General features: G+C 28.8%; 1 protein-coding gene across 1 annotated transcript in view; it reads right to left on the bottom strand.

The window, feature by feature from the left end:
- cN-IIIB (cytosolic 5'-nucleotidase IIIB) overlaps positions 1–15,153 on the bottom strand; it is a 58,161-nt gene that overhangs the window by 14,372 nt on the left and 28,636 nt on the right. Inside the window, exons 5-8 of the mRNA XM_085820559.1 lie at positions 14,790–14,875; positions 10,893–10,982; positions 9,426–9,588; positions 7,109–7,309 (exon numbers count right to left, since the gene is read on the bottom strand). Coding sequence (XP_085676685.1) covers positions 7,109–7,309; positions 9,426–9,588; positions 10,893–10,982; positions 14,790–14,875 — 540 coding nt within the window. The remainder of the gene's footprint in view (positions 1–7,108; positions 7,310–9,425; positions 9,589–10,892; positions 10,983–14,789; positions 14,876–15,153) is intronic.

Below are 15,153 nucleotides of genomic sequence, written 5' to 3'. Positions count from 1 at the left end.
TCTTTCTTGGTGAATAATGAGATAAATTTCATTGAGAAAATAATTACAGTATTCTTTAAACATCAAAATTAAAATTATTATAAAACCAACTAAATGAATTTTATTTCTCTTTTCAATATCAATAGCTTCCCTGATGAAGTGATGTCAATTTAGTCAAATCTGGCTTATAGTTAGTTAACTTAAGACAAATACAAGCATCTGAATATATGGTAGTTAAGCTGCTCTTGTTCTTACTTAAACAGATTTCATATGTGAAAATATTCACTTGTATTTTTGTTGAACCGAATACGAACAAGATGGCAAAGCAAATGTTTTGGAATTCTGGATTATGGATTGTTGTTGACAAACATATCAATTATCTTTGAAATTATGTTACAATTTTTATTTTTTAAAAATATAAATGCATACTCATTATTGTAACTTTGTAATCAAACAAAACGTTATTGTCAGTATTTATTTTTGGTTTATTTCTTATGTACTCTTCAAGTGCTTATTTCAAATTTATTTTTTATAAGTTATTTTTACATATTACACTTTATTTTTGAAATCAAGTGGGTCACTCTTTGATCAGTCGGTCATAGGTTGCCGAGGCTTGAGATAGAAACTTTCGAGTATGAGGTACACATATCACAAACTAGGAATCATTGCCTCACAGAATTGTTAAAGGCACCAGTAACAGCAAAGCAGTTGTGAAACAAAATTATTAAATTTAATTGGAACCAAATGAGACCTTTATATTCATAAATTTTTTATTCAACACATCCCCTCTTCAAGGATACATTTTCCATCATTTTGCATCACGCTGTAGTATGTTACATTACTCTTTTTCTACAATTTCTCTATACTTTGAAAATCTTTTGTCAAGCCACTGCTCAGAACTAAAACAATAGAAGCCAAGCTTTTAAATACTATCAGCTACATTACTATATTGCACTTTCTCACTTACTGCTGTTGGTATAACATATGTTTGCTGTTCCATTACCTTTTCTATTATTTAAGATGTAATATGCAGATATGAAATTGTTCGGGTGCAGTTTGCACCAATTATGCAAACAATTAAAATGTATTTAAAAGATGTTTCAAGAGTTATCAAAGAATAAACTACATCTTGAACTTGGCACATATGTCTTGCAACTTCCTCATTTCGCCTACTATACAGTAACTTCAATGTACCATGATTTCAGACTTCTAAAATATCACATAAAAATATTGTTGATAAGATTCAACCCCCCCCAAAAAAAAGTTAACATCAAGAAGTATGTACAAATTACTGTTAATAAGAGCTAAGATTACTACTTTAATAAGGGCATTGCTCATACAGTATACTATATAATTTTTGCATTTCTATAAAGCAGTTTAAATGTTCTTTGATTTATTGATAATAATATAATAATAGTCTAATTTTAAGTCATCAATTTTAGTATTTGAAGACTTATTTATAATGTTTTAATGTTGTTTTTAATTTTTCTTAAGCAAAAGATCCATTGATTTTAACAAAATTCAAAATGGGAACATGATATCAGTTCAAAATAACCATACAGCAACCTGAAACTGCTTCTGAAATAGTTTCTCTGGACAAAGCGAGTTCACTTGTCCAATCTTTGATGGAATAAAAGACCATCCCATCGACAGAGATTTAGCATTCTTTGAGGACTATCCCACTGACAGATATTTAACATTCTTTGAGAAACACTGTAGTTTGAAAAACCTCTCAGAGGGGGGGGGAAAAAAAGCTTTATTTTCAAATTTTTTGAAAGAAGAAGCATTAGTATTCTATATTCACAGGTATATTGATAGTCGGAATCTATTAAAAGATAAATTTCTAGCACCTTTTTTTTCCAGTTATAATATGTTAACTGATAACTGTGTCTCAGTCACTTACAGTTAATTTAAACATATATAAATATTTCAGACAAAAACTAAAATTACAGTCTGTGTTGAAATTAAGTGATCATATTCTAATTAAGTCGCTTACTCAAGGAGTTTACCAGAGCAGTTATTATCTATCCAAAACAAAACCTCCATTCAGAATTGGATTATGGTAGTACGAAAATTATTCTCAACTTCAAGCTCACTTGAAGAAACACAAAGCACCAGCAATGTGCCCAAGTCTTCAGTTCCTACACAAAATCTACTTCAAATATCCTACTTCAAGACCATTCTAACTTAGGTCTTATTTCCCTGAAAATCCTATATGAAGAACTGTTCAAATTCCTAGTATCCCACTATAAATTATCACAAACTTCCATCCTATCAAAATCAAATTTGACAGTATTTCAAGTTTGATTCTTAAAATCAATGATATTATTCTGTCATTTCCAAAAAATGACAGGATTTCAAGTTAAATGTTTGGATAGGGAACAATAGCTTTCCTCCTATTATTGATACAGGTAGTCAAGTTAGTGAAATTTTCTGAGAACACTTTATTATATTGATAATATTGAAAGCACTGAAAATGAAATATCAAGAAAGTTACTTCACCTAATAAATGACAATATCTTAAGTTAAATGCTTAAGGTAGGGGAATAAAAACTTTCTTGTTATTATTGATACAGGTAGTCTAGTTAATGTGATTTCTAAAAATACTTTAAAAAATAAATAAATAAATAAATAAATAAATAAAAGTCGTATTGATAATTTTGAAACTACTGAACATGAAACCTCAACACAGTTATCATCTTTATCTAGAGGTATTTCTGTCATTAAATTAATTAAATTGTCATGTAAAGTTGGAAGAATACGTAGAAATGTGACATTTTATGTTGTTAATTTTCGCCTGAGCTTTTCATTATTATCTTTATCTTGTATTCTGTTATTTAAACTGAAGTTGAACTTTACTGATCATGACATGTGTCAGTTTAGTTTAAGAGAAAAATAAGTAAGGATGCATGTTTAAATACCCCCTTAATAAGAAAATACTCAAAATAAAAAAGATTATGCTAATCATGTTACAAATAACGAGTGTGAAATTTTCTGAGCAAATAAGTATTTGCAAAAATTAACTACGGTGTCGGTTGTATTAATATTGCACTTCTAAAAGTAATACTGATTTCAGAATTTCCAGTTGTTTAATCAGCCATATAGAGCATCCCCTATAGATAATATGGAAATTGAAAAACTAATAGACGAGTTATTACATGCAGGTATCATAAAACCATGATTTAGCTCTACTGCCTTAACTTGCTTATAAAAGAGATGAAAATACGAAAACTAGATTATGTATGGACTAGAAAAAACATAACCAAATTACTTAAACAGATTCATGAACCCATATCTAGAATAGATGCAGTGGTAGACCAATTAACAAATGCTAAAGTGTTATCTACATTAAGATCTAGCAACTGTTTTTTTGGCTTATCAAGTTAACTGGAAAAGATATTGAAGAATTACCATTTATAACTAATTTTGGTGACATGATAGTATTTTTCCAAAATTTTGAAGAACATTCAGAACATCTTAAAATAATACTTGACATATGTGAAAAAGAAAATATTAAATTAAAACAGTCAAAGTGTTATTTCACTTAAAAAAAAAAAAAAAAAAAAAAAAAAAAAAATTATCGCCCTCCATATAATATTTGGTGGCCACAATTTGGATTTATTTTATTTAAAGAAATTAAATAATCAAAATCTGCATGATTGTATGCATGTTTGCACTGATTACGAAAAAACCTCCACCTGAATATGAACCCCAAGTTTTGAATTTGTTTTATTATGTATCGGGTCAGTCTATAAGTTCGTGCACATTAAGAGTATGTGTGGAATTCACTATGATGCATTTACTAAAACAATACAATTTTGAACCTGTTGAAACTTGTCATCGTTTGACTAAAATATTATTCAGTTCATCATCAACTTTTGTAAATATCGAATGCATTTTAGTACCCATCGAGGATGAATACAGACAATCAGTACAAATGTGCTGTGCTACATTTTTTATTTTTGTGTGGTGAATCAGCCAGGTTTGCAGTGATAAAAATTAATAGTGTACATGGTGAAAACACTTTTAGTGTAAGGACTGCCCAGAAATGGTTTAAAAATTTTTAAGTTGGAAAAAGCAGCATTGATGATGAACCCCGTTCAGGACGTTTTGAATTGTTAGAACCAAATCAAACAATCAATTCAGAAGTTTATAGTGAACAACTTTGCTGTCTAAACTCAGAATTGATCAAAAAACGCCCACGATTGGATCAAGAAAGTGCTGTTTCATCATGATAATGCTAGACCACATAGAGCTTGAACAACGCTGCAAAAAATTAGTGAATTTTATTGGGAGCTTTTTCTACAACCTGCTTACTTCCCAGATATTGCCCCAAGTGATTTTCACTTATTTCGTGCCTTACAAATTTTTTTACTGGGAAAAAAATTAAATTCTAAACAGGATGTACAAAATGAACTTTCAAGTTTTTTTGCATCCCAACCAGAGTTTTTCTACAGCAATGGCATAAAAAAGCTGTCTGCAAGATGGCAAGACATTTTAGATAATGAAGGAAAATATATAATTGATTAAAATGTTAAATTGTGTTTTTTATATTATTTAAAAATTTACCAAAAAGTGCGCATGTATTTATGGATTGACCCAATATTTCATATTTTGGAAAATTTTTGATTTAAAAAATAAAACAACTTTTTGATTAAAAAACTCAATGATTTCAAAGTGAGCACGGCAATACTGTATGGAGAAAAACAATTTTATCTTCAGCACACGAGAATGTTTATTGGAAATTCCAAAGATATATAGTTTTTAAATATTTTGTGATTTTGTTTTTGAATTCAATTTTATATGGTGTAAGCACCAAGAATGTGATATTTAATAAATAATTCAAACACATAAAATATTAATAATAAAAAGATAGAAAAAAATTTTGTAAAACCATCTTAGCAAGAAATCCGAACATTGATACGATAAAGTGAGAAAAGACTAAAAACAGAAAAATGTGTGCCAACACTTAATGCTGCATCGGGAATTCTAAACATATACTGCTATTATGCTTTTAAAATTTTCGTAATTTTGCTGTTGAATTACATATGTTGTAAGTGATGATGCTTAATAATAAAGCTAAAGAGAAAAAAAAGGGGGGTGTTAATAGGAGTGACTGTAACAGCAGACTGCAAGCCCAGCAAGAAAGTAAAAACCTTAACAAATTCTTTTGGGTGATTATTGAAATCGGAAATCTTTCAGATTTTAATGTTATTATTTCATAAATCCTCATGCTTAATAAGATACACCTGTTTCAAAATTTTATTTATAAGATTTAAGAGATTTTTTTTAACTAGTATAGTCAAATCCTAGTCTAGTGCAATTACTATCATAGGAACACTAATAATTATAATTAAATTGCAGGTTCATTTTTAATCAATTTAAAGTACAATATATATTATAAAAAAGAATTTTTTCTGGTACAGTCAAATCCTGATCTAACAATAATCAAAGGAATATTGAAAATATTATTATATTAAGGTTATCCTTTAAATCAATTTCATATATAATATATATAAATTACATAAAACTTTTATACAGTCAGATCCTGAACAAACAGTTGCTATAGGAATGACAAAAATATTATTAAATCAATGATATATTTTAAATTAATTTTATATACAACAAAAATTTATCGTGCTCTAACATTTTTATATTAAAAAAATAAAAATATTACTTTTTTAAAAGAATTCTTTATTACTGTTCTGCATTGTTCTAAGTGTTAAAGCAATATTGGTCTTTGCTTTATCAACAATAATGAATGTGTTAGATCTCTATCAAACGCCATTAAGTATTCTTTTTTTATGTACCGTACATTCATTTGCTTCAGAAGTGACCTTTTTTTTATATGTATCATAACTGTTTTCCTTTCTGCAGTGGCATGAATACTTAGACACATTATACTTATCCCAAATTCGTCAAAAGTGGTAGACATACAAGTTTCAACATATGAACTGCAATACACATTACCTATAATGACTTTTAGTGTGACATTATGCCATGCAGCTGACTCAGCAACCTACAAATTATCATCTCGTTCCTGGCCAGCAAAAGTATAAGGATTGATGAAATGAAACCGGAACAGTAGCCACAAAATGAAAAAATATTATTTATTTTCAAATGTAATCACCAAAATTACATAAGCACTTGTCCCACTGTTATATCAAGTGGTGACTACCTTTTTCATAGAAAGAGTTTGCTGAGATTGAAACCAGTTTCAAACTGTGTCAATGACTCTGCTGTTCAAATGAAGATCTAATAAAAACAGAGCAGTAGTCATAATTAGATATTTTTATGTGACTGTCGCGAAAACTGTGTGTAAAGAAAGTGCGGGAGATTAAAAAAGACAACCTCTATTGCGGAATGGACTTGTTCTAGGCAATTGAGCAGAACAATGTGATATGTGCTAGCGGTCAGCCAACAGCATCATCTGGCACTTGTCATTTCATCTGCATAATGTTTGAGACTGGTAAGCAGTTGCTGGTGAGTGATAAAGAGTAACATGATGTTATTCATATTTTTGTGCAGAAGGTGTTGGTGTTCATGTAGTGCACTGGCGAATGAAAAGAGTATGGAGAACACTCACTGTCACTGAGTCGTGTGCAGGACTGGCACAAGCATTTCCACAAAAGGCGGGAGTCTTTGAAAGATGATCCACAACCTGGTCAAAGTCACCTCGTCAACACTGACACTTTAGTGAATGAAATTGACCAGATCATCCATGCAAACAGACGAAGTAGAATAATATTAACATTTACTTTCATATTTTTTAAATAATTAAGATTTGGGTAAGCAGTGTAATGGTCAATAAGTAGAAATTCTATTCCAGAAAAGAAGGACAAATTTTGTATGGGTGAAAATGCAAACTTGGAAGAATATTAGGTTCAGCATGAATGCTGCAAATGGCTTTAGGAGACAATAATATTTACAAAATTTTATTGCTAAATCAAGAAAACCCATCATTAAATCAGGGATAATTTCAGACTGATTTTATAGAATTGGGAACAAATTACTGAAAAGCACTTTTTTAAAAAACATCTTGAATTGTGTTATAATTCAAGCTGTATCACAAAATAATTAACAGTAAAGAACAATTATTACGGATTTTTGAAAATAGTAAAAGATTTACCCTATGATTAAGAAAACCAATCCTCAAAATTGAATTAATGTCATTTACTCCTTCTGTCATGTCGAGATCACCCAAGGAATCGCCAAGAAGGATAATATTGTCTCTAGACTTTAAATGGTTGAAATAATCACTGTTTTCTACAGAAGTTAAGTTTTTGTTAAAAGTATGGATGAAAGCACCTTTAAATCCAGCAAGCTTATCCTGAAAAAGAAATACAACATATTAAAAATATTTAAGAAACTCTATATATTACACTTCACTTACAACTTTTATAACATATTTAAACACAACAGCTTATACTCTTTTCCAGGAAGTTATCTTATAAACAAAATTTTTATGACAAACATTACTTAATTATGCATAAGTTTTCTGCTTAGTATAAATGTAATTAATAAAAATAAATAAAATTCTAATACTTGAAAAAAAAAAAAAAAAAAAAAAAAAAAAAAAAAAAAAAAACAAGTGAAAAATAAATTTATTATTAATTTATACAAGTATGTAAAATGAAATGATATAATGCTCCTATGTTAAAAAAAATTGCAGAAAATACTTATACGACAAACATCAGTTAAGTTACACAATCTACAGATTTTGTTTTTCTCTGTATTCACTGGGTTGTTCACAAAATAATTTCTTTTCTTTCTATCTTCCTTTTTTAAACCACTGTAGGGATTGACTGCATTTTTACCCAGACAACTTCATTCTAAACTGTATTGTCATTCCACACTTTGACAGTTGACAACAAGGCTTATATGTAAAAAAAATTGTTTGATTCAACACAATTTTTGGGAGGTATCTCAGCAAAATATGGGAAATCAAAAGCATTATCAGCATGTTTTGCTGTTTTTATTACTGAAAAGTTTGGAATGCAGTTCAAGAAAGAAAAAAATTGCATAGCATGTATGGAAATGATATGCTGATAGAATATCAGTGCTAAAAACTGGTTTACAAAATGCTTCATGTTCTGGAAGGCCAACTGAAGCTGATGAAGACAAAATAAACAAAATAAAGATATTGATTGGAACAAACTTCCAAATAACTACACAAGAAACTGTGAAGAGATTAAATTTTTTGTATTTAACCATTTATGATCACATGAAATGACTTGATTTCATTTCAAATCTTGGTACATGAATTCTACATATTAATGAAATACATTTGTTCAATCGCATTGATTCCTATGGTTTGCTTTTCAAACGTCAAGAAAACAATCAATTTTTGAAAATGATCATTATCACAAAAAATAGATTGCTTACAATATTCAATGCAAGTAATCATGGAGTAAAAGAGACTGGCCAGCTCAAAACACTTCAATTCTTGATATTCTTAGAGGAGGAAGTGACGTTCTCTGTTAAGTGAGATTTTGAAGAATCCTTTTTTTTGGGGGGGGGGAGGACTTTACCAGACAATTTTACTATCAATTCAAAAGTGTACTGCCATCAACTGGACTCTTGATAATAGTAGACCTTATACAGTAATATAATAGAAGCCTACCTCAGCAAAAGATCACTAGTACTAAGAAAAAAAAAAAAAAAAAAAATAGCACTGCAGTACTTAAATATTAAAAAATAACTGTGAATATCTGAGGACTCTTAGCAAAGATTAGTGGTGATATATAATGCACTATAAACACTAAAAGATATCAGAATTATTCACTAATTATTAGAAAAAGACTACACCTATGAGAATAATTTGGTTACAGCAGAAACAAAAGCAAATAAACAAATAAAATTAAATGTACATGAAATACCACATACAGAAGTAAAGTATGTATTTTTTAACTTCACAATTGGAAATACAATTTAATTTCAGTAAACCATGCTTACTACAGACAAATTCTCTTTAAGTATCTTATGCAAGTTTAATCATTATTAAATTCATCCTTAATTATACTGTATTTTATAAAAAAAAATACTTAGAGCTGAGAGTTTGTTCTTTTAATTTAGAAAATCAGCATAATATTGTATCTCTCAAGTTTGAATTTATTACTGGGCTAGATACTAAAAATCGATCCCAATTTGAAATTTAATAATTAATAAACTGGAACTCTATTTCATATTAATTTCAAACAAAAGATGCAGATGAAAGCAAATTTTACTGAATAATCTACCCTTGAAAAAATATGATCTATCTTTGAGAAATGTATTCAGCCTCTTTACTTGAAATTAACAAATCTGAATACTGACTTTAATAAACAGCTGTTATCAAAATAGCATAAAATTACATTAAAACTGCATCAGAAAAAAATATATTCAGCATCATAAAATAGCTTTAAAAAAAAAAAAAAAAAAAAAAAAAAAAAAAAAAAACCTCATACCTTTTCATCAAACCGCATAAAATTAGCAATAATTTTCATATTTGGATATAACATATTCTTTTGTCTGAGCACTTCCTTCAATAGATCACCCACTCCAGCAGAAAATATGAGCAAAGGCACATTATGTTGATGCAATGATTTAAATACAACATCACAGCCATCCCTGTTATAAGAAATCAGCAATAATTTAAAAAAAAATTAGCAAAATTTTCAAAGGCATACATACATATCATTACAAATTTTGTATATCGACTGAAGATTTTAGTGCAGTTATAAGTAAAATTGTATTTTTCTGTATAATGTAACATAAAAATCTATAGAAGCAAAGCTTGCTGAAAAAGTAAGAATTGTAACGTCTGAACACCCGTGTTGAGTTAGAAAGAATAGTTGTCTTTTAAATATTTATTTTAAAACTTTATAAGAATTTCTTGATTACTAATAAATAACATAATCAATCATTACAGCCATAATTCACACAATGGGTGCTGGATGCAGCCACGATGCTGGATTGCGTCTTCTTCCGAGTCTTTCATTACATAAAAAGCTCACACAAAAGATCCTCTCTTTCGTTTTGTTAAAAGTCTTATCAGAAATACCTGAAATGGGGTAATTACTAAGTCCCTTATGTCCGGGGGCCACAACAGGGGATTTCCGCAACACCTTTCCTCAAAGTTCTAACTGAATTAGTCTCTGCACAAAACAGGAAGTTCTTCTCATTAAGCACCTGTGTGTCAGAGGTGTGCATATGTTACAGAATACAGGAGCAAGTCCATTTAACACTGAGTAAATCGGTATCTCACTAAATTGGTAAGATATCACCAAACTGGCGACCGTTTTGGTGACTAATTTTTGTTGGCAATTTAAGGAAGAAATTGCCAAATTTGATGACCATTTGGGTCCATTCCCTGTATAACTGTGATGGATATTGTAATTAAATAACTGTTCTTGATGCTTTAAGTAGTTATGTAACCATGATTTGGGCCTCATATGCCTTCCAGTGGTTTCAAGAAGTAGAATGTACTAAAAGTATCTTGGCGACCAGGGGCAAACTATATAAGACTAGACACAGCATTTCTTCTCAGCTGTTAATTCAGTGTGAATTTGGAGTACTGAGATACCTTCAGATTAGTTTCGATCTTTAGATGCACTATGCGTTGTGTTGTATTTAGTGTTCTTAGAAGTTCGAAGTCAAGTGTAACTACTGATTGTATTCTGTGATACTATGAAGAACTGTATGACTATTTTTGTGGAAAGTTTCAGAACTCTGAAGTGTTTCTTTTGATAAAATAAATTTTATCAACTTATCATTGGAGCTGTGTGCATTTAATCTATTATGAACCAGTATGCAAACAACAATATTTTGCCTCTTTGCGTGTTAATTAAAAACATTTAGATAAGAAGTATGATAAAATATTTGATTATGCAAATACTTTCTTATATTAAAGAAATAACTAAAAGGTTATATACCTGAGTTGTACATTTGAAGATTCAACCATTTCTGGTACTTGGTCTTTCTTTATTCCAGATTTTGGCATCAAATTCAGGCTTTTTGTATACCTTTTAGAAGTAATAAAATTTTTTAAAATGAAAGAGCAATTTAAATTACAGAAGAAACATCAAACTTTGTTGCATTAGCAGGGGTGGCAATTAAGCATATTACTAATATAGTATATTGCACAGTTTTTTTGATTTTAACACTTATAAACAGAAAAAAGTCATCTCATGTAGTCTGATGATTTTGTTTACATAAGAAAAGCTATATCTAATGCAACGATTTTCTGTCCTTGCATTTGCAAATATTCAGAAAATAATGAACTTGCATATTCAAAAATAAACAAAAAAATCAATATATATATATGTAATTTTTTGGGGGAAGGAGGATCAAAGAATTATGTAACATATTTTGAAAAGAAATTTTAAGATTGAAGAAGGAAATAAAATTTAAAAAAGAATTTAATACACTATTAAATTTAAATATTATATCAACATATAAGATCAATTAACCTTTTTAGTATTATTTTTTATAGATAATGTCTAGTTTCCTTTTGATTTATATGCATAATTTGTGTCGGGGAAGTTTCTGTAGGCAAGAGTTTCTAAATTACTTTACACATATTTTTATTTTTAAATTACTACAGGTTTTCTACTTTTATTTATTATTTTAAAATTTTAATTCTGGCCTTTTTATTGTTAATTTCTCAAAATACCACTTGTTTAAATTTTTCTTTTTAGTAATTCACCACATTTGATATTACTTTTGGTTTTGACTTTTACCCTTGTCTACATGGATGACGAAACCCTAATTGAATGATTTATAAGAGTTAGGTTTGGAGGCAACTTCCCCTTGATAAGTCTGTCTCCTGCCTGCTCAACAATCATTCACTTATGCACTTTCAAAAATAAATTTTTTAGGATTAAATAATTTTTGGAATTTTATATTTATTAATGGATTTTGATACTTGCACTTGATTTACATATGCTCTCAGAATTTAAATGATATTGTAGATTAGTTTGCAACAATAATTAATCATTTATTTGTTTGCATTAAATTTCATTTAAATTTATTAACTTTAATTTGCTTTTTATGAATAGAGAATGTTTGTTAAATATCAATTAAAAACAAATATATATGTATATATGTAATATTTTTGATGCGTAGTCATGATAGCAGAGGAGCAAGATGGGACGAAGATGTTGATACTAAACCAAGTTCAGCTAATTACCATCTTTATTTCTAAGCAGATTACAATAATTCTTCATAAGCAGTATGTTTTTTAATCATAAACAATTACAATAATTTCTTATATACACAGATTAAAGGGGCAATATTATTTTAGATGGACAAACAAGCAACATGGATCTTGACATGGCGGAAGCTAGGAAAAGAGGATGACGCAGTTTATTTGTGAACAGTATTTATACAAGTACATGCAGAAAGTACTCTAAGCTATGATTGGTTAATTTGAGATTGTTATATAATCATGGAAGTATCTCGAATTTGGGAAAACAGATGAATTTAGGGGGATGGCACCAAATGTAGAATATTAATTTTGAGGTCGGCAATAGTACATTTTGCCAATTAAGTAATTAAATTGAATTCTTTGAAGAAATTCGACTTTTGTAAAGAATTTGATTTACAAAAATTTGGTGATCAAAAACTTCATGTATTTTATTTTCATCTATGGGATCTAATCTACAAGAACTCAACTACAAAAATTTTTAACTACAGCTAATTTTAAATTAATAGTTTTTTCCCCCCTGAGGTTATAAAATCAACTGTATTACCCCCCTCAGAATCAAAGTTCAGTAATGTGTAGTTGAAGGTTAGTTGAAAAATTGACTGAGAGAGTGTTTTCAATAAAACATTGAAATTATTGGAAACAGAAATTTGCAAATACTTTTGCCCATTTAGAAGTATAATTATGTTTTAAAAAAATTAACTTTGAAAGCAATACAAACAAGAAACTGGGAATATACAACTAACTATATCTAGTGAGATGTTTTGGAGATTTTATAAATTCTGTCAGAAAGTTTGCCACTGGTGATCAAAAAGCTTATATTTAATATTTGTTTCTAGACTGCATAGAGAATATTACCATTTTTTGTGATTATATATTCCATATGAGAAGATTCATATATGTATCTTTTGTGAAAAAAATGAGAGTTCATGGTTGGGAGAACTTTCTAAGGAGCTTTAAAATTTTTTAGCTGTACTGTTGTAATGATAATCTGTATTTTTGTTCTGAATACTTCAGCAGAAAACTGACTACCAATGGTTGTAAATGAGCACAACAAAATTTAGATAGCTAAACAAAATTAGAATAAACAATATTGATTTTTAAACAAGGATAATTATGAATACTAAGTAGATACAGAAGATGCACAATGTTTGTGAGCATTAGGCATACATTTACTAATATATGTATCATGTATTTTATATTGAAAAGGCAGCCTCCTCAGTGAAGAGCTGGCTTAATAATCAATGCGCTTGGCCATCCTCAGTGATTGGTTAACAAGCAAGTATCAAGCCACTAGATAAAAATTTTGTGGTGAGTCTCGCCAATTTCTTAAAAGGAAACTATGATGTCTTACAGACAGGAGGAGCCATATGACTATAGCACAGATTGTTCACACTGGGGTATTTACTGTTTGCACTTGCATATGAACAACATCTACAAGGAAAGCTTCTGACTTGCAGATATAGGTTCCTTTCTACCTTTGGAAGAGGGTGCATGCTAGCAGCTAATAATATGTTATATGCACTCTGTTAACTTTGTGTTTGTATATTATGTCAACTAATATTATTTGGCTGTTATTGGTTATGCTTTAATGCATCAAGAGCATTAACAGTGGTGAAAAAAATATGGCTGACATCGTAAATGATTGATTCTAACTCAAGTTTGCGCAGACAGGTTAAGACAGTAAGAAAGTGAAATAATACTAGATACGAAAATATACTCTAAAATTTACTTATGATGTAGATTCAAGTTTCTGAACTATTTATAATGTAAAATACATTAAAATTTAATTTGATATCAAAATCCTTATTTTATTTAGCTAATTTCCTTTGGTAAATTCTTATACCTTTATACGGAAAAAGTCCCGAGTAGAGAAGTTTAGCAATGCACCATTTATTGACGTATATTACAAACATTAACTGATTAAATAAATATTAATTGTATCTTCATAAAAAATCCTACAAATACCTGCAGTAGATTAAAATCAGATGAAATCCAATTTAATAGGAAAAATTAAGCTGCAAATTACTAGGGGTGAGGAAATGGAATTTTCTTAATTGAAGTTTAATTAATTTACTAAATTTCATTTATTGCAGAAAAACATTTTCCTTAATGTTAAAAATTAAAAAGTGGTAGAACTGACAGCTATAAGATAGGTTAAATTGCTTATTATGGCAAAGTACTTAAGGAACATTTGCTTTGCTTAAGATATGCTTTCATGAAAAGCACTTAGTGAGAAACTAGCTCATGGATATAGCTGGACCACAGAAATGCCATGAAGCCAATGCAATTGGCTACGAAAAGTAAATCCAAGAAAAACTATGAGCATTTAGGAGATTTATCACTTTAGATACAGCTATACAGATTTGTCATTTTTATACTAGACAAAATTTACGTACTCTGTAGATACAGATAATCTATTTACTCTACTTAATCTGAAATTAAAGGTCACTTTTGTACTTAGCTTCCATCACTCTGAATATAACTTTACATACTAATTTTTTTAAATTCAGAACAATAGCCAAATGTACCAGTTAACTGTAATATTGAATTAGCTATTTACAGAAATGAAATACAGTTTAAAAATATATTCTAATGGAACTGTTGCATAAGTAAATAAACTTACCATTCAACCATGTAAGGTATTTTCTGCACTTTAGTGAGATTAGGATCAATTTCAATTGGATGATAATATTCAAATAAACAAGTAGTCTTAAAAGAAAATAAATATATTTCATAAAAAATATATTGAATGTAAATCACTAAATAAGTTCTTGATTTAAAAAAAATTTTTTTTTGTTATTAAAGAAATTCAAGTAATTTGCACATAATTACTTGAAATTCAATGATCTAGTTACTAAAATAATGAATACTAATAAATAACATTAAAAATAAAAAAGGAAATTACAAAATTGGAATAAATAATGAATACATATTTTACACTGATTACACATCCAAAGCAAGAGTATCTGATGTCCCTCAGCAAAGAT

Source organism: Stegodyphus dumicola, chromosome 7, assembly GCF_044657685.1.
Source record: "Stegodyphus dumicola isolate Sdum_Otavi_A_Nest chromosome 7, ASM4465768v1".
NCBI classification, from domain to species: Eukaryota; Metazoa; Arthropoda; class Arachnida; order Araneae; family Eresidae; genus Stegodyphus; species Stegodyphus dumicola.
This window is presented reverse-complemented; position numbering and strand designations above follow the sequence as displayed.